The sequence below is a fragment of the Mustela lutreola genome, chromosome 17, assembly GCF_030435805.1.
Source record: "Mustela lutreola isolate mMusLut2 chromosome 17, mMusLut2.pri, whole genome shotgun sequence".
Lineage (NCBI taxonomy): Eukaryota > Metazoa > Chordata > Mammalia > Carnivora > Mustelidae > Mustela > Mustela lutreola.
Genome location: NC_081306.1, coordinates 39,691,916 through 39,712,373, shown reverse-complemented (window position 1 = coordinate 39,712,373; position 20,458 = coordinate 39,691,916). Strand labels below are relative to the sequence as shown.

At 48.6% G+C, this 20,458-nt stretch overlaps 1 protein-coding gene across 12 annotated transcripts in view; it reads right to left on the bottom strand.

The window, feature by feature from the left end:
• The window catches only part of TRRAP (transformation/transcription domain associated protein), a 113,500-nt gene that overhangs the window by 18,320 nt on the left and 74,722 nt on the right, over positions 1-20,458 (bottom strand). For 8 of the 12 annotated variants that reach the window (XM_059155580.1, XM_059155586.1, XM_059155584.1 and 5 more), the window contains 12 exons: positions 19,468-19,614; positions 15,735-15,854; positions 15,247-15,534; positions 14,947-15,084; positions 14,227-14,339; positions 13,632-13,767; positions 10,547-10,738; positions 8,299-8,527; positions 7,436-7,701; positions 6,763-6,863; positions 2,540-2,741; positions 1,172-1,336 (listed from right to left, as the gene is read on the bottom strand). In XM_059155580.1, coding sequence (XP_059011563.1) covers positions 1,172-1,336; positions 2,540-2,741; positions 6,763-6,863; positions 7,436-7,701; positions 8,299-8,527; positions 10,547-10,738; positions 13,632-13,767; positions 14,227-14,339; positions 14,947-15,084; positions 15,247-15,534; positions 15,735-15,854; positions 19,468-19,614 — 2,097 coding nt within the window. The remainder of the gene's footprint in view (positions 1-1,171; positions 1,337-2,539; positions 2,742-6,762; positions 6,864-7,435; positions 7,702-8,298; positions 8,528-10,546; positions 10,739-13,631; positions 13,768-14,226; positions 14,340-14,946; positions 15,085-15,246; positions 15,535-15,734; positions 15,855-19,467; positions 19,615-20,458) is intronic. The other 4 variants (XM_059155585.1, XM_059155591.1, XM_059155590.1 and 1 more) reach the window with 1 other exon arrangement.

The following is a 20,458-nucleotide window of genomic DNA, read 5'->3' as shown; positions in this document are numbered from 1 at the left end:
TTCGGCAAACGTGAGAAAGACAAAACGCACTGGCCCCCAGATCTTACTCAGGCAAGTAACGGCAAAACTCAAAACGACACTGGTCAGTCTTCATATTGGCCACCACTCACTGGGAACTGGAAACCGACTCTGACTGACAAATAGGTTCGCCAGAAACTTCATGTAACTGCAGCGAGGAGGATGCCAAAGATTTTCTGTTTAAGAAACACCAGTCCTACCAAACTGGAGTTTTACAGCTTCTTCAAAAGGCCTGAACAGCTACTCTGACGTCCCTCAGACCCTTCCAAGTACATCTATAAAAAGACGACAGGAGTGGGATCGAGCTCGGCCACAGGCTGCTGGGCAGCCGGCAAACGCACCGGGAGAGATGTCTGATGAACGACGATTCTCCCGCACAGACCAATTCTACATCTGGCAGATAAATGCCAGGCAAAATACCAGTACCCAGGGACATCTCTGTAGCCTCTCGCAGGGAAAAACAAAAACCATTTCTGGGTACAAGTAAGCTGCACAGACAGAACGTGAAACGGCACTATCTTAAGTACGTGGTCGGGACGCTCTTCATTTACGAGGAGTCCGTCACGGGACCCTCTAACTTTGTAAGAAGAAATGCCCTCACAGGCAGCGACACAGAACTGTCTCCAAATTCCCACCATCGGGTTCCTTCCTGTAACCCTGGGCGGCTCACAGGGAGGGACAACCTGAAACCATCTCAAATCATGGTCATGAAAGCCTTCCTCTGGGACCCCAGTGTGTGCACGCCCCCAACCCCGACCCCATCCCCAGGGCACACAACTTTCACCCCTAAGAACGGCATGAAGAGTAAAAGGTGACAGCCGCTATGATTACAAGGACTTCAGCCTGAAGGGCAGCTACAAAGTATCAACTGGATATCCGTGTCACTAATTCAGAGGATTCACTAGTAATTTTAAGAGAATACCTGTTTTACTTGCATCTTTGTGTGGCAACACAGGCAAGGAAAAAAACTGGCATTTTAAGACTCTAATAATGTAGCGGATTATTTCGTTCCGAAATAATTATTTCTGGATTATTTTGTTCCAATCACTTTAAATTCCGCTTTAGATCAAGTGACATTTTAATGTGTGCAGCTTCCTACATGTGAAATGAAGACCTAATTTTCTCGTGAGCAAAGAGACCCTGTTGCTCCCACCTGGCTAATGAGGTTCAGAAGCAGCTTCCCCTCGGAGCCGACTAGGCAGGTGAGCAGCTGCGGGATCCAGGCCAGCCACTGGATGGGCGGCACGCCGATGCAGTACTTGTCCACGGCGTCGGCCAGAGTGTTCTTGTCGTCATCAAAGCTCAGAAGCCACAGCACCTAAGACAGAAGGAAAACCCCAGAGCTGAAGGAAACGGAGGCCCTTCATCAATGGCTTTTCCCCAACATTAAAACAGACACAGCATAGCCTTGCTGGCAATGGGGGGGAAGATGTACAAAAGGGCCAGCAATATTGCTAAACGCACTGCATAAACCGTAGACGAGACCGCAAACGTGAATACGCCTCTTGCGTGGTGGAGGCATTACCGCCAATCACCAGCGACCAACCTAGTGGCCCAAGGCCCCGCCAACCTTCCAGTTCACACTCATGACCTCCCCACAACAAAATGGACTTGTTAAAAATCTCTGATGAACACCACCCAGGAACGAGGGGGCCACAAGCTGGAGGCTGGGTGTCCACGGATGTCTGAAACTACATCGAGAAGGAGGCAAATTCAGAGTCAAACATTTAGGGGGCGTCCCTGCGTCACCACAGCTGGCGTGTTGTTTCTGGAGTCAGCTGCTAACACTAGGTGCTGATGTTTGTTGCACATCTGGACATGATGGGATTCTAAGAAATCCAAATCTTTAATGGGACAAACCAGAAAAGCAGAACAACTTCTTCCTAAGTTTTCTGCAAGGATGAATGTTGGGTTTTATGTATGTGTTTCCAGAGACACGAGAGAGGCAGCAACACTTAAGAAGGAATCTCAGTGTTAGGCAGTCACCTCTGGGCAGGTGCCTGTCAGCCACCAGTCTCGCCCCCTGCGCTGCGCTGGGGTGATCTGGGGCCAAGAACCCTGCGAGTGTGACTGCACCCCGCAGCGCGTGCAGAAACCCCGGCATGCCGGACACCTGCGGCTAGCGCTGGGCAGCTCTGGGACTGTGGGCACCTCTCCTTCAGATGAGGGGGGAGAATCACCAGGTGTGTGGCAGAAAGTTCTCCCGGCAGCCTCCTCGTCGGTCTGCAGCAATCTCTGTCCAGGGTGAGGTCCCAGAGAGAACACTGGACCGAGTCCCAGGACCGACTCCAGGCACGGCTTTGCTGCTTAAAAAGTCTTGGGGCCCCAAGTACGTCAGGTCTCTTGTTTTCTTAGCTTTCAAATGGAACTGGGACAGATGCCGCGAAGGCTGATGGGAACGGGCCAGGCAGGTGGGAAATAATGCCTCACCCCCAGCACAGATGAACAAAGAGCTGGCTTCTCGTGCAAACCTGAAGGCTCCCAAACAGCCTTTGGTGAAAATGGGTTCTTCTTGTCTCACCTTGGCTAAGTACTTCCTTGACTTGCTCTCATTCTGATGCCGGCAGGCATGCAGGTAGCACGTAATGGCAGACACGCCCAGATGGAGCTGCCGCTCCTTCACGAAGATGTTCTCCAGATAATCGCCCCACATGGCCCAGGCTTTCACCAGCACATCATGCATTTGCACGGCTGCAGAAAACGCTTTGTTGGCTTCCTCAGATCTGTGAAGAGAAAAAAGCAAAGCATTATTATTCTTCTTTGGAGAGCTTCACGTAACATAAAATCAATCATTTTTAAAATGAGTAATTCAGTGGCATTGAGGACGTTCAAAATGTCCTACAACTGCCACTCTCTCAGGTGCCAAAATGCTGTTGTCATCCCCAAAGAAAACCCCGTAGCACAGAGCAGTCACTCTCCGTCTCCCTGAACCTCCCGTCCCTGGGGACCAGCAACCTGCCTTCTGGCCCCACAGACGGACCTCATCGGCATACCTCACAGAAACGGGATCCCGTACGACGTGACCGGTTTTCGAGGTTCACCCACGCTGCAGCGGGTGTCAGCACGTCATTCCTTTTTGCGTCTCACACTGTTCCCTTGTGGGTCTACACCAGGTTTTTGCTTAGCCATTCATTTGGGTTGTTCTGACATTTTGGCTACTGTGGACGGTGCTGCTATAAACATTCATGACTAAGGACCCGCTTGAGCACCTGTTTTCAATTCTTCTAGGTACATACACATAAGAGTGGAATTCCTGGGTCACACGATAATTCTGTTTAATTTTCTGAGGAACTCACAAACTATTTTCCACAGTGGCTACATCATGTTACTATCTGCAAATGACGGTTTTACATCTTCCAACAATGTGCAAGACAAAAGACAACTAGATACTTCTATCCCTCGTGATTATAAACGCAAACCAAAGCCAAGTGCATGTGGAAGTATTATACACCATGACCAAATGGGATTTATCACAGCAATGCAAGGTGGTGGGTCAACACACACACAAAAATCAACCCACGTGCATCACGGCAGCAGAATGAAAAAGAAAAACATGATCCTCTCAGTGGGTGCAGGAAAAGCATCTGATGAAATCCAACACCATTTCATGATAAACACACCCAACTACAGCTAGGTATGGGAGGAAACTACCTCAACGTAATAAAGGTCAGACAGGAAAAGCCCACAGATATCATCTTATTCAACAGTGAAGGAGTAAAAGGTTTCCTCTCCAATCAGCAAGAACTTTCACCACTTCTACTGAACTAACCACCAGAAGTCCTAGGCAGGAGCAGTTAGTCAAGAAAAAAGGTAAAAGCATCCAGATTGGAAAGAAGACGCAGAACCATCTCTACTCGCAGATGACATAACTGTATACACAGAAAACCCTACAGAGTACAGACACACAAAACAGAGCAAGTAAACAGTAGGTGAAGTTGAAAATGTAAGAATTCAGTTGTATTTCTTTACCTTAGCAATGGAGAATCTGGAAATAAAATTAGGAAAATAACTTATAATAACATCAAAAATTAAGAATACAGGGGCGCCTGGGTGGCTCAGTGGGTTAAAGCCTCTGCCTTCGGCTCAGGTCACGATCCCAGGGTCCTGGGATTGAGCCCCACATCAGGCTCTCTGCTCAGCAAGGAGTCTGCTTCCTCCTCTCTCTCTGCCTGCCTCTCTGTCTACTTGTGATCTCTGTCAAATAAATAAATATTTTTTTAAAAAAATTAAGAATATATTCAGCATAAGAAATGTAAGACTTTTTTAAAAATATATTTTATTTATTTATTTGAAAGAGAGACAGTGAGAGAGAGCACGAGTGAGAAGGTCAGAGGGAGCAGCAGACTCCCCGTGGAGTTGGGACCCCGATGTGGGACTCGATCCCAGGACTCCAGGATCATGACCTGAGCTGAAGGCAGTTGCTTAACCAACTGAGCCACCCAGGCGCCCAAGAAATGCAAGACTTGTATGCCAGAAACTGTAACACGTTGTTAAATGAGACAAAGATAAACATCTCATGTCTATGAACTGAAGGTTTAGTATTGTCGTGACAGGCAACTCCCCAAATTAACCTTCACGATTCAATGCAATCATCACTCGAACTCCAACTGCCTCTTTTGCAGAAATGAATAACCTAAAACTCACGCTGAATGTCAGGGCTTCCAAACAGTCAAGCCAATCCTGAAAAAGGATCAAGTTGAAGAATGCTTCCCGATTTCAAACCTTGCTACAAAGGAGAGCGAATGACACAGTGTGGACCCAGCACGAGGATGGACGTACATCAGTGGAACAGAGCTGAGTGTCCAGAAATAAACCTTTATTTTTCTGGTCAGCTTTTCCAAAAGGAGGCCACGGCCGTTCTCTGGGGAAAGAAGTCTTTTCAAGGACTGATGCCGGGACAGAGTCTACACACGTGCGAAACAATGTATCTGGACCACCATCTCCTGCCACATATAAAAATTAACTCAAAATGGTTGAAGACCTGACTCTAAGAATTAAACCTCTTTGAAGAAATCGTAGGAGTAAATCTTATGACCTTGGGTTAGGTGATAGCATCTCAGCTATGACACCAAAAGCACGAGCTACCTGAGAAAACAGATACACCGGACTTCTAAATGAGAAGCTTTGTGCGTTAAGGGCACCGCCGAGAACGTGAGAAGGCAGCCTGCAGACAGCGTGAAAATGTCCACAATCATACACCTCAGAGACACAGCCAAACATCTGGGAACTAGAGCCAGATGATAAAAAGCCAAATGACCCGCTAAAAAATGGGCAAAATAACCGAACAAGTGCTGCCCTGGAGAAGACCCGTACACAGCACAGGAAAGACGCTCAACATCACCGGTCATCAGGAAGATGGCAGTCAAAACCAGCAAGGCCCCCCTTCATCCTCACGAGCACAGCTGCAGTCTGAGAAATGGAAGGTGACCCAGGCCGGCAGGGACGCGGAGAAGCTGGAAACCACGGACGGTGCTGGCGGGAACACACAATGGCGCAGCCACTGTAGAAAACCATCTGGTGGTTTCTTGACCAGACAAAGAAGTCCCGCAGGACCCAGCAATTAATTTCACCCCTAAGTATATGCCCAAGGCTTCCCCAAAAGCCTGTATGTGAACGTCCACAGCAATGTTACTCACAGGAGTCACATGTGGAAACAGTCCAAATGTTCACTGATTGCTGCCTGGACTGAAACCTACAGACACACCCGGGAGTACTTCGCCTTGACACAGCACAGGCGACCCCTGAGAACATATGCCGAGGGAAAGCAGCCAGGCACAGAAGGCCACAGACTGTAGGATTCCACTCAAAATGCGCAGAAGCAGCCCATCACAGGGACAGAAAGTAGATGAGCGGTTGTCAGAAGACAAAGGCAGGGGAAAACGCAGGGACCACTAACAGGTAAGTGGTTTCTCTTGGGGATGATGGAAATGTTTCAGAACGAGCAGGCGGTGATGGCTGTACACCTTGGATACCTGAAGCCCACTAACACTTCCAAATGGTGTACCTTAGGTCATGTGAGTTTAAAATATTAAAAAAAATATTTAAAAAAGACTTTTTACCTTGACAATAATCAATCATTTAAAATAAGCTAAAAATGCAACGCTTTTTACTGAAAATATGAAAAGTGGGCTCTACAGTCCCACATATGGCAAAGAACAGCATCTTTTAAGCCTATCTCATTTGCCCACTTTTTATAAAATTTTATCTAATGTTCGTTTCTCTAAAACAGGGTTCTGTGATCTTTTTCTGAATGGGCCAGACAGTAAATGGGTTTAGGCTCTGTGGGCTGCAGAGTTTCTGGCACAACTACTCAATTCTGCGTGGGAAAGCAGACAGACACCCCATCCGCGGGGGTGGGTGAGCTCCTAGACCTCATTTACAGAAACCAGACGCTGGCTGGGTTTGGTCTGCGGGCCACAGCGGCCTGACCCCCTGCTCTAAAATAGGAATTGTCTCCATAAAAGGAATCGTATCAGCTCTGGTCCAAAATATCATGCTGCGAAAATGGGGAAATGAATCTATGTCACTAGCAGTCCTGTGTTCAAGCAACTCATTTTTTAAAAAAGCATTTTTAAGTACTACCCATCAAACTGGCTTATCCGTCCACTGTAAGTTACTGTCTTCACAGAGACAAGAACATCTCAACTATCACTCCTCACAACGGTCACCCAATCACACTGACTTCCAAGTTGTAACTATTTAAATAATCTGACAAATTTTTTCCCTCCTGTATAACATACATACTTGTTGATCTGAGCCAAGAACATTCCCTTCAGTGCATAAAACTCAGCTGTCATCTCTTTTGTAAAGTATTTCAAGTTTGTAGACTCAATCACTTCAAGACCCTGTTTAAAAAAACAAAAGCAGGAAACATTTTCTTGAAATTTCTAGACAACAGTGTCAAAACTGCATTAAAATATTTATCTAGGCACTAAGTCCTAAGGTCACTGACAAGTGCACTTGAAGTTGACGGTCGACCTTGCCATTCACTAACAGTTCTTGACTGACAAGCATACATAAACTGAATCACCTAGTGTCACATTCAGTCCTGGATACCTTAGAGGTACTATTTTTCCCAAAGTTTTCTATATCTAGTCCATTCCATTGTTTTTATTAATATTTCCCTGAACTTCATCAAAATCTACTTTACATCCTCATACTCCTACACTTTTTCATTTTCTTTTCCTTAAACACGTCAACCAAAGACAGTGTAAAATGCAGACCGTAAAAACTATGTCAAATGTTCAAGTGGTTTCCTTCCCCTTTCTGGTGGTGAAGGGACAGTTTCCCACGAACGTCGTGTTTATGGCAAGTTCTCTCCTCTCCCACTCTCTGCACTCGGAGTCCCCACGGGCACCTGCGCCCTGCTGGCCCTCCTTAGCAGAGCGGCGGCCAACGGCTCCCATGCTCACTGTACCTGCATACACTCGTTTTTTCCCATGACTCCAGCCAGCTGGAGGTAGCATTTGACTTGCTGTCGTATCTTCTGGAAGCAATCCACGATAGGCACGGTTGGGATCGTATGAATGCGACTTAGGATGTCCAGAGCTACGTTGACCAGTCCCTGTTTGCGGGCGATCTTCCCATACTGGATGATTGCTGAGGCAGACGCGTGAACACCAAGCATGGCATTGTTCGAACTTGGGTCATGCTGAGAACTGTTTTCATAGGCAGTTACAATAGCTAGAGAGCAAAGAAAAGAGCAATCAGGCCATGCCAAACATTTCTCAAAGCGTTCCACAACAAGGCTGAAATAAAAAATGAAAAACACGTACATATGGGCTCATGAAAACAGGAAGCTTGGTGATAAACCCCCATTACTTTCCCTTGGGTTTTACACACCGAAGACACGTGATACGAAAGGAAGAGGTAAACAGCATAGACTATGGAGCTGGGTGTTACCATCGTGGCTAACTGAATTAGGACGGTGGCTCTACCAGATGCCCGGCAGGTTGAGGGGATGAACAAAACCGCAGAAGGCTCCAAAAGGCCACCCCCAAGAGCTCGTCCTTGGGTGGGCCCTTCACAATGAGCACCAAACCCCAGAGCTCAGATCCTACCGGCCCACGCCCCCAGCACCGACTCTGCTCTAGCTGGATGAGTGTTAACGGGTTGGGGGCTCTCCCCATCTTTCACTGCCTCCCCCCAACCCTTCCCAGACCAACCACCACTGACCAAGCCTACCGGAAAATAGAACATCTGATAAAGGGGGGTGGGGTGGGGGGAAACACAACAAAACCGAGACATGAAACCAGAACAGTGGGGCGTCTGGGAAATTACATGATGAATGCATGCCGGACCAGGTAGGTTTACCCTGGTAATGATGCTGCCTCCACATGAAGACACTGCTCCAGTGCGACAAGTCGTCTGACACGATGGGCAGCCGGTTCCTCCACGTCTTCACCACCGTCTTCATGTCATGCAGGCTGTTGTTCCTGCCCAGGTTGGTGGGCTGGAGGCCGGCGTTAATCTGCGCCGCTTCCTGAAGTTCGATGATCTGCTGGGCTGCCTGAACGGGACCAGGATCAGGGACCCCACGGTGAGTGCACATGAGGAAAACCAACCAGGGTCCATCGGCAATCTGAAGACTATAAAGGTCTCCCGACGCACTTCCCGGAGGAAGCACTCTCGCTCCGCGCTTTCGTTTACTCTTTGCCCCCAACTCGGCTCTTGTGATCCCCCCACTTCTCAAGGTTCAGCTCTGTGGCTACTGCAATGTAGAAGAGGGAGGACAGTGGTGCAGGTAGCACACCCTGCAAACACGGAGCCTCCAAACTCTTTCTCATTCCTTTTGCCACCACCTAACTCGGGGTCTCCTACCAAGGGCTCAGAGCAGAACGGTCAGGCCCACCTGCCCTCAGGCTCTCTTTCCACCAATACTCAGACCCCGTGGCCCACACATGGTCTGGGTGATCCCTTTGGGCTGGCGAATCCGTCTTCCAGCGCGTCCCTTAGGAGACTGTCTAGTTCACCACCTTCAACACCCCAGACGCACTGTTGGCTCCAAGTGCACTGGCCGCGACGCACAGCCTATCCAAGAACCTGCGAGGTTCTGTTCCCTCCCACGGAGAATCCTCCCTTTTCTAAATCCCGCATTTCCTCTCTGTCCAATCTCCCTCTGGTACGAAGCTGTGCTTCTCGTGGCTGTCCTCTCTCCAGCTAGATGCTCCGCTGGGGCAAATCTTTGTTCTGAGCTCGTCAGAATCTCCCGAACACAGCACCTAGACCCTCCACTTGCCATCTTGTTGACCGATCTTAACTGGAGATACAGCCTGCAAGGACCACCGCTTTCCGGCCGCACCTCAAGTTCCTTTCATTACCTTCAGCTTTCTGAAACCTCCCTCTCTCCCGCTCCCCCCGCAGGAGGCAACCACTGATCTGAGTTCTGTCTCCATGCATCTCCCCCTCCTAGACGCTCCGCAGAGAGGGAATGACACAGAGCATGGCCCTCTGCTGGCTTCTCCACCCAGCACGTTCTAAGGCTCACCACGCCACGATAAGGCTCAGTACTCGTCCCTTTTTATTGCTGCAGAACAGTGCGCTGCCGGATCTGCCACTTTTTATTTAATCATCAGCTGACGGTCATTTGGGCGGTTTCCACACTTTGGCCATTATGGATATTGCTGCTGTGAACATGGGTGTGCAAGTGTGTGTGTGTGTAGGATGGAAACCGTACTTAGTATTTTGAGGAACTGTCAGACTTGTTTCCAGTCTACCTTACAATCCCACCAGCAGTATACGTGGGTTCCAATTTTCCCACATCCTCATCAATGCTCGTGATAGTCTTTATTCTAGAAGGGTAGTGGGAGTAAAGTAGTACTTCACCGTGGTTTTGATCTGCATTTCTTTACTGACTGATGCTGGTGAGCGATTTTTCCCACGCTCATATGCTCCTTTGTGTATCTGCTTTGAAAATGAAATTGGTTTATCCAATTTCGGCAGCTTTCAGCCATTATTTTTCCAACATTCCTTTTGCCCCTTTTTCTGGCTCCACTCCCTCTGGGACCCCCACGGTAAGTATGTTGGTACTGACTCGGTCAAGTCTCTATTATTTATGGAACGTGACCACTGAAGTCTCTGCCTGGGTGCCTTAGTGGTCAACCAGTTAGCCCGAGATGTCCCTAAAGACCAGACCACGAAGCCGCTCAGCCTTTGCTGAGGGCTGTGCGAGAGACTGCATCAGAGCCAAGCAAGTGCATGGTGGCCTGTGTGGCGGGAACGAACTGTGAGAAACCATGCAGATGGCCCAGCAAGGAAGAGGCTTGCCGGCGGCGCCCGTGCGAGTCCCAGAGGATGCGCAGCGGCATCGCACTGATGGGCTATGCTGGCCGTTAACGAAAACGCCTGGAGCAAAACCGAGAAACATCAAAATCGCTCCTGACAGGTCACCTGTCATTCAAATCCCATGGAAGCTCCAGAAATGAGAACATTACTCTATATTTTGACTCTGCCTTCCTTTTACTGAGGATGAGACAAGTGGACAGACTTTCCTCCCCGCCGTCCAGCTCGGTGCGTTCACCACACCCACCTGAAGAAGAGGCGTGTGCACGTGGGACACGACGTGGGGAAGCCGCCGCCACTCGCGGATGGCCAGACTGCTGGCCATTTCCACCAGGCGCTCGATGAAGCTGAGCTGCTGCTCTTCAGGGTGGCAGATGGCCAGGTACCCGCGGTACATGTTGACTTTCCACGCCATCTCTTTGGGACAACTTACTTCCACCTGGTGGGGAAAAGAACATTACATGGGAAGTAACAGGCAAACTTGTCCGTACAAAGGGTCAAAAATGCAAGCCAATTTTTTTGTAGCCAATCGTGCAAAGTAGTAAGCAGGAATTAAGCTACGAACAGACACTTATTTTCTTTGGAGAAGTCATGAATTTAGATTGCATCTTCTGGACACTCTCCTTTTCTGAATTCTAGTGAGTAGCCAGTCTCTACAGGTTCTTCACTTTGAGTCATCAGCAGTTCCAGAAAGGAGAGAAACAGATGAACACTGATGTGACAGACCTGATTAACAAACATCCCTTGGCTACAAAGTCAGCCAGTGAATTTCCGCAGCATTCAATATATGTTTGTCGCCACTCTGATAAATATAATTTTAGTTGCTTCCAATTCATATTGTTATCCTGGGAAATCAATCTAACTTGTTCCACATTAGACAAGGAAGCAAAAGGCAATGATTCCAGTTGATAAGAATATGAGAGAACATGAACTTGACTGTTCTCAAAAGCCGCACTCCGCCGTCTACTATAAAATTTCCCCCAGGTCTCTCACATCCTGCCTGTCAGCTCTCTCATGAACTACACTGAGCCCGGAGCTGTCACATTCTCTCTCCTCGGCTCTAGCCCCTGCCCCTTTCCCCCGACAACGTGCGCCTCCACATAAAGGCTCCCCGTGCTCCCCCTTCAGCCCTCAAAAGCTCTGTCTGCCCATCCCCCTCTCAAGGAAGCATTAAAACTGGTCTCACTTTATCAATTCTGTCCAGAGCATTTAAAAACATAAATGATAAAAATTAAGGTCTTTTCAAAAATCATTTCTGTGTAGGAGAAGAAAGGCTATTCATTCTGAAGCGTCTCCAGGCAGTAATAAAAACCATCCACAGTTTTGTGCCAAAATATTAAGTGACACAAGGACCAGGATGATGACGGGGCCATCCTGCATTATGTGACCCTCTGGTTTGTTTTTTTGACATCTTACTTCTCTAAAGCACATTCACATTCATGGCCTCTCTCAGATCTCAAGAATCCAACGATGAAGAAATTTAGGAAGACAAACTTGTCAAAACATCTGCTTCCATCACAATCCGCTAAAATCACACCAATCGCACATTTTCTGGGCTTCAACACTACTCAAGATAGGCCTTTGTCAATCACCACATCATCCATCCCTGGAACACTGAGAACAAAGGCATCGCTCACTTCCCACCCCCTGGAACAAGCTACCCCGTCGATTACACCGAACCAAGCAGCCCTGAAACCATAATGCACACTAAACAAAAACAGAAGGAATTTTTTTTCTTGAATTATCAGTAAGTGAGTAAATAATTTTGGACCACCTACTTGGACCAAGTCTCTCTGAATGTACTGCGGACTACCCAGAATGTTTATTCACATAAAATGAGCATTTTTCTAATCAGTAGGCACAATTTTTAGAAAGCGATTAAGGGTTTCTAAAAGAAAAAACTCGGGGCATCTGGGTGGCTCAGTGGGTTAAAGCCTCTGCCTTTGGCCCAGGTCATGATCCCAGGGTCCTGGGATCGAGCCCTGCATCGGGCTCTCTGCTCAGCGGGGAGCCTGCTTTCCCCCCACCTCTGCCTACTTGTGATCTCTGTCTGTCAAATAAATAAATAAATCTTAAAAAAGAAAAGAAAAGAAAAGAAAAAACACTTCTCAGACCTATGGCTGACATGCATGACGCCTGACACCGCCTGCACCCAGCGAAGGAAAACCCCGTGAGGGGAGAAGAAAGAGCAGAGTGAGCTGTAAATATTTACTCAGCAGAAACATCTACCAGATCAAGGAAGAGAACAACTCACTGTAAATGTGTTTTGTCAGAAATAATACAAGCAATGGGTCATCTCTGGAATAAACTCCCTGCATCAGACAGGCCATTTCCAGATCCCAACCCCAAAGTCAAGCCCGGGGCTGTCCCCGCCCTCGGTGGTTCGTCAGCTCGGTTCCACCATCTTCCACGTGTTCGTTAAAAAGTGACACCAGTAACGACACGAACATGGTAGCCACAACAGAGGTTAAAATTTCAGGTTCATCATTTCAAAGACAGTCGCCCTCCGATCTCACTGTGCTTTTGAAGTCATCTCCGAATTACAAGAGGAAAGGAGAATCCCTGGCGTGAGCGTCACCGAAGCCCGAAGCCCGGCCGGGCAGAGGGCAGGTGAGATGGCAGCACGTCCTCCGCCTCCAGCCCAGCCACAATCCCCACGCCAGAAAGGTGGAGATGAGGAGCAGAAGCAGGCAGAGGGCCGAGGGAGAGTATGAGGGAAGGCCCAGATGCAGGAAATGAGGAGGGGTAGCGAGAATGGCCACTTCGGAAGGCAAAAATAATGTATCATGGGGCTCAGATGACACAGAGCTGTGCTGTCCCACACTGTGGCTTTCGGGTCCCCCCAGCGGGGAAAAGGGAATAGGGCCTCTGTGACCATGCTCCTGCTGTGCACTGAATCCTCTGGATGGAGTTTAATTTAAAAAAAAAAAAAAAAAAAAAGTGGTGCTCAACCAAGTTCCTGACTCAGCTTAATGATCCTGGGTTCCTTCACTTCCATTAACAAACATGCTTGGAAGAGAACACTGCCTCACTGAGGACACGGCTGCCGACAGCCACGACAAACCCACCAGGCCCGACACGTGGTTCACCCTCGCCGTGCTCACCTCCAGTGGCGAATCCGCACCAGACCCATCATGCTAAACTAATTCTTCCTGCAGCTCCCAAAGTGAACAAGCGTGGGAAAGGTGTTAGAGAACTGAAAATAATACTTGCTTCCCAACAGCTGTCTTTCACCTGCCAAAACGCCCAGCTTGCTCCAAGCAAAGAGAACTCTCTGGAGGTCCACACCACCCGAGCCCGGGAGAACCACCGGTGGGGGAGAGTGGTCTCACCTGCACCAATGCCTCCTTCATGGCGGTCCAGTTGGACACCCGCCAAGCACACTCCAGGACCAGGTAAGGGTTAATGTGACCTTTGGACTGGCCATATTCCGTCAAGGCTTCCCACTGGTTCAACTCCTTAGAGCATCTGGAAGACCAGGGATTCAAGGGCAGATGTTCACTCAACAAAACACTCACGGATTCAGAAAGGGCAAGGGGTAAGATTTTCAGTTGTGGGTTGCAAAAAATATTTTCCCCCCACAGGGCAAAAGGTGAGGTCCCAAGGTGCCCCATTGCGGTGAGCTCCCCCCGATCCCTGAAGGAAACGGCTCCCCAGGACACCGAGGGCTGCCCACCACATGGCAGAAGCCCTAAGCACCAGAGCCAGTGGGGAGGCAGAGATCATCTGTTCTTTCTCCAATGGATGCTTTTAATTACTCATGGATTAAATGCTCTTCTGAGGTGCTTCTTTTCTTTATAAGGCCATAAAGAAAACAGCAAAGTCCCCCTTTAAAAGCACTCATTACAAGACAATTTCAAACACTCCCCTCCCCCTCCACCCCAGTTCCCTTAAGAGAGTCCTGAGCAGCCGAGCACTGTGGCGTACCGAATCCAGTGGTCCTCCCACAGCTGGTACTCCGGGAAGATAGCGGGGGAGGCGTTACTCCTCTCATGCTCCTTCTTGGCTTTGTCCATTGCCTTTTCGTAAGATTCTTGGGCCTGAAGAAGTCAATAATGCTCTCGGTTATTTAGGGCAAGCGGGAACTCAAGCCTGGGGGTGCCCTGCCCTCTTCTCTAGAAGATCACTGCCCCTGAGGCTCTGCTCGCACACGGAACAGAGTGGCACGTAACACCCCACAGAACGGACAGAGTGGAGACTGCCTAGCCCTGGGATGCAGCTCTCCGTCCTTTAGTAAGGACAGAATAGGCCACAGCTCATGCCCGTGCTTCTAGAGTTTGGAGGCTGAGAACCATATCCTGGGACGGGGCCACACTTCAATGAAAGGACAGACACGAGAATTAACGTTTAAACACAAACTACAATCTATCTGCCATTTCCGACAGGTCCACTGAGTGCAGATAAAAAACATCCACGTTAGCAACTAATGGTAAAGGCTTCACGACCGAGTTTCAAAAATGTTTGTGTCATATAACGTAGGTTTCTCTTACACTAGAGACTTTAATCAAAGAGCCTTTCTATGTAGGGTAAACAATTGAAATAAATCAGTGAAGTTATCTAACGTGAACTCCGACTTGAGATCGTTAGAAACGGCCTCTCCTTAGCCATGTGGCCCGGCCACATCACTGGACACGGGACGGCGGCTACCTGCTCGAAGAATCCGTGCTGCTCGTAAGCAATGGCCGTCGCCGTCTCCGAATACTTGCAACGCTTCTGCCACAAACCAGCCCACATATCTTCCTCTTGTAACAGAGAGTACAGTTCGGCCAGGGAATCCAGTATCTCCTGAAAACACAGCGTGGATTCTTGAGTGCTCGGGACAAAAACGTTTTTTTCCCAATAAGGCGACTTCACTGTGCTGCCATTTAAAATCACTGGGGAGAGGATTCCCGAGGCAGGGAGGACCCTGGCAGGGATGATAGGACCGGGAAGAGGAGGCGGACTCACCTGCTGAGGCGGAGTTATGCTCTCCTGCTCATAAAATTCCGTTGTTTGCTTTGGCTTAATCTGCAGGCTCAGACCTTTCTCAAAAGCCTGGTGCTCAAGCATCAATGTGGAGCGGAACCAAAGGTTGTGCGTCTTCCCCAAGTACTTCAGCACGCAGGGCCGGATGGGAATCGGGGGGACGCACTGGGACATGGCCTCCACGAAGCAATTGAGGGCGCTGGGTTGACAGTCCCGCTGCACCTGGTGGCTGCCGCTGCACAGGAACGGGCTGATCTCACCAGCCAGAGCCTGAAACCCAAGAGCACGTCATGTCTCCACTCAAAACGCGGCCTCACACTCACGCAGCATCTGGCAGCATTCTGGAGAACGCACCATCAGATAAAGGCCAGCAGTCTCCTCGCCCCGTGAAACTTAATAAGGTGATTCACAGATGTTTATCAACTGCTAAAACTACGTCTTCCAAAACGGGATTTAAAACATATACTCACGTGCTGCTGTCTGTCAGACAGAATTTTCCACAATCTGGGGAAAAGCTGGACCCACGTCTTCTCTGCCAGTGTCGTGGAGATGTGGCACAGCTGGACAAAGGCGCTGAGCAGGGCTCCCGTCTACAGAAAGAACAGAGAGTCGTGGAGCCATGTGGGAGCCCACGTGTCCACACACAGGACACTCCCGTCCCGTGCTTCGGCGGACGCTCCTCCACTTCCGCACTTGCAGAGACCGAGCAAGTGTCAGGTCAGAGCAAAAACACAGATTCGGAGCACTCACAGTGTGCCTAGCAGCCAGCTTCCTGCCTACATTTTTTAACGTTCAAGGGCATTTTCTAACCTCGTCTGCGAGGTACGAGCGCCACGCTGATGTGGAGTGAGGACGGGAGGCACGGGGGGGCCAGCCAAACGAGGCCGCTGGCGACGCAGAAGAGGAAAGGGGAGGAGCACACGCGCGGGAGGTGAGTCACTGGCCAAGAAGCACAGTTCTGAAGAACAGATCGAGAAATGAGATGACTCGGCAGCTGACGGCGGGGGACAGGCGGACAGGGAGCGAGCGGCCTGGCCTGGAATGGGCCAACCCCGCGAAAGGGGCCAGGGTTGGAAACGAAGGGCCCCAAAAGGGAACCAAATCCACAGCTGCCTCTGACTCTGTCCATAGCTTTGCTGTGTCTCAAAGTCTGAATTAGCTGCCAGGATTCCTTATGAACAGGCAGGTTTCTAGGCAGCTTGAAGCCACTGTGCCCATAGGACCTACCTCCCCACGGAGTTGGGGGTTCAAAGATGGAGAATTCATGATTATGCTTTCCCTTCTCTGACTGCAAACCCAAGAAAAGAAATCACCCTCAGATTCATGTCTAACCGAAAATGCAAAAAGCAAAGGCAGAAATATTTCAAGGAAAATGGGGGAAAATGCTTCAGTGAAGGATGCTCCTGGCTGGTGCTCAGGCCGCCCCGTGAACCTGGATGACCCCATGTGGCGGCTCCATCCTCCCCAGCCAGCGTGTCGGCAACCTTTCGGCCCCGGGTCATTTAGCAGAGGCCGAAGCACTGAAGGGCCACAAGCAGTCACAGACCGGCCGATGAAAATGCTCGTCTCAGGGCGCCTGGGTGGCTCAGTGGGTTAAGCCACTGCCTTCGGCTCAGGTCATGATCCCAGGGTCCTGGGATCGAGCCCTGCATCGGGCTCTCTGCTCCGCAGGGAGCCTGCTTCCCCCCTCTCTTTGCCTGCCTCTCTGCCTACTTGTGATCTCCACTCTCTGTCAAATAAATAAATAAAATCTTAAAAAAAAAAAAAAAAATGCTCATCTCGAGCGCAGGTCGGGGATTCTACAGGCTCCTGGCTTGTCCTCATTCTCACGCAACCACAGGGAGAGGTGAAAGGTGTGGGCTCTGTGGCAGCCCTCAGCGCCAGGGAGACAGAGAGGGGACACTGTGGAGGAGACAGGGAGGGGACACTTGCTTCAACAGATTTCCCACCTCGAGTAAGATGGGTCAGTTCTGGGAGCAGAGACCCACAACAGAGATGAGATCAGGCTTGCCCGGTTTTAGGAAAGACCTGTTCGATGCCCCCTAGTCCCTCCAGACTTAGAAACAAAGAGCCTGGAGGCGCCCACTGGCCTCTGACCACTTCACAGGTGGAAGAGCTTTAGGAATGAAAATGTCAGGGAGGAACTGACTTGCAAATGCAGGGACTTATAACCCTACTTTGCTCTGCAAAAACCAGCTTCCATACACACATGATATAATAACAGGAACACTCCTGCCATCTGCAACGATGTGGATGAACCAGAGGGTATTACGCTGAGGGAAATAAGTCAATCAGAGAATGAGAATTATCATATAATCTCACTGATATGTGGAATTTAAGAAACAAAACAGAGGATCATAGAGGAAGAGAGGAAAAAATAAGATGAAACCAGAGAGGGAGACATACCATGAGAGACTCAATCACAGGAAACAAACTGAGGGTTGTTGGAGGGGAGGGAGGTGGGGGCGGGTCACTGGCTGATGGACAGTGATGGCATGTGATGTAATAAGCACTGCGTGTTATAGGATAAGGTATAAATCACAGGTCTGTTCCTCTGAAACCAGTAATATAGTATATGTTAATTAACTGAATTTTAATTAAAAAAATGTTTAAAAGGGATTGGACCATCAAAAAGGAAAAAAATGTGAAGACCACCGCCACGCCCTCTAACTCCCTAAGCCTCCCGGCTGCTTCCCTGTTCCCCAGAGCACTCACCACCTGACACAGTACATACTGATTTTACTTCTTTCTGTTTACTCCTTGCCCCCACTAGAACCCAAGCCCCGCGAGCGATGGCTACCCTTGTCTGTTTCCTTCGATTGTCTAGCACGGCTAAAATGTACTCTGACTGATCTTCCCCAACGAGCTGATCATCAAGCTTATGCCAAGGCTCCCAGTAAGGCAGGATCTACATAGCAACTCATCCTGATGACTGTTAGCCAAGAAAGGCCTTCAGGTTTGGGGGCAGTGATCCATCATCCCACCTTCTGGCAGTGATGAGAGCAGGGACAGGGGCCTAGTAAGGTCTTCCGTTTGTGAACAAGAGACCCTTACATGGTCGTGTAAGAACGCTCTGCTTCCTGTTCCGTGCAGCAGGAGACTAAGTTCTGAATGTTTCTCCACACACAAATAGCACAACTACTACTCAGAAGTTCAAAGGCTGATTTAATGCATAAACTCTGGATCGATCACCAGAGACATTTAAATGCAGAAACTATCTGTAATAGGTAGTTTCCCTCTAATTTTTTCACCTAACTCAAGTTATAAACAGAATCATCACTGTTTCTTTGTAATACACATCAAAAGCAACTTGTTTGGGGCGCCTGGGTGGCTCAGTGGGTTAAAGCCTCTGCCTTCAGCTCAGGTCATGATCCCAGAGTCCTGGGATCGAGCCCCGCATCGGGCTCTCTGCTCAGCAGGGAGCCTGCTTCCTTCTCTCTCTCTCTGCCAGCCTCTCTGCCTACTTGTAATCTCTGCCTGTCAAATAAATAAATAAAATCTTTGAAAAAAAAAAAAAAAAGCAACTTGTTTATGGAGCCTTGACTTTTTAAAGATTTTATTGGAGAGAGAGAGTATAAACAGGGGTCACGGCCAGAGGGGGAAGCAGGCTCCCCACTGAGCAGGGAGCCCAAGGCAGAGCTCGATCCGAGGACCCTGAGATCATGACCTGGGCTGAAGGCAGATGCTAAACAACTGAGCCACCTAGGCAACTCTAGATTTTTAGTCTTTAAAATTAGCATACCTACAATTAATCTCAGACTTTGTAGGAGTGGGAGTTTCTACCTGGCTAAATCTCAAAACAGATGCTTCTGGGGAACTTCTCCCTGCACAGAGGGGTGGACTTCACTCATCATGTTACCCTATTCTCATTTTCTCCTTTTTGATTGCATCTGAAAAATAATCCAGCCATGTCTCATCGTGGATTTGGTAAACCATTTTTCCATTTCTTTCAAGGGGTAACAGTGGGAAAATTAACTTTTTCTTATTTTCTCCTGTGAGATACTGTAAATTCTTTTCAAATCTTTGCACAGAATAACCTCTCCAGAGTCTCACACAACTATAACGGTGTCAATTGAGAAATGAAAGAAAGTTAACTGTAATTTGTAGAAGACGACTTCACACTGCTGTGGAGTAGCCTTGCCTGAGGAGTCAACATCTTTAGGAGAAAGAAGCGGCACCATCCCCCCGAACCCGCACACAGACCTTCACTTCTCGGAGAGTATCGAGGAATTTGTCGTGTCTGTTGGTTAACATGTGCAGCTGGTTCCCAATGTCCTTCTCAGAAAGCTCTTTGGTTTTGGGCGTGCTGGTCTGGTCTCCAGGAGCCAGCTCGATATCAATCTCTACATCCTGCAAGACAAAACACGAACGGGTAAAACCAAAAGGTCAAATGATTACAGGAAATCCAACAAACACAACTCTTACAATCTTGTTACTTTTTGCAAGTCAAACTTTAGTCCGTTTCCTGGAAGTTTGTAATTATTTAAATAATCTGGAGTTCCAGAAAAAACAACAAGCAGATTAACTGGACCAGATCTCTCCTTAAGTGACGCTATGGAAAAGAAAAAAAAAAAAAAAAGAAAAAGAAAAAAACCAAAAACACTATGAAAAGGTCACGGTTTTGTTCTCCTGTTCAGATTGTGGGAAGCAGAATGAAAGCACGAACTTCAAGCAGCAATAATAAGAAAGACTGTAGAAGATTCTAAGGAATCAGAGCCTGCCATTCCTCCGTGCAGGAGGGCTGCCTGGCTCGTCCAGAGTAAGAATACTGTCAGGGCCACGGTGTGGAACTTGCTGGCACAGTGGTTTATAGGACCCATTCCCAGAAAGTAACAAACCTTATTTCTGTGGGAAGCTTCTGAGAAGTCACAGCCAAAATCCTGTCATCGAACCAGCCTCCAAGCCAAATTACTGACCATCTGGGATATGCCCATGAAAAAGCAGACGAGTCACATCCAAGTTGGTAATTTGTTCACACAGAATGACGGAAGGAAACGATTATCACTACATGATCTAGTGTTTAGCAACAGAGAAGAAAATTCTAATTCTCTCTCTTTTTAAAAGATTTTATTTATTTGACGGAGAGAAAGATCACAAGTAGGCAGAGAGGCAGGCAGAGAAAGAGTGGGGAAGCAGGCTCCCTGCTGAGCAGAGAGCCTGATGCAGGGCTCGATCCCAGGACTCTGAGATCATG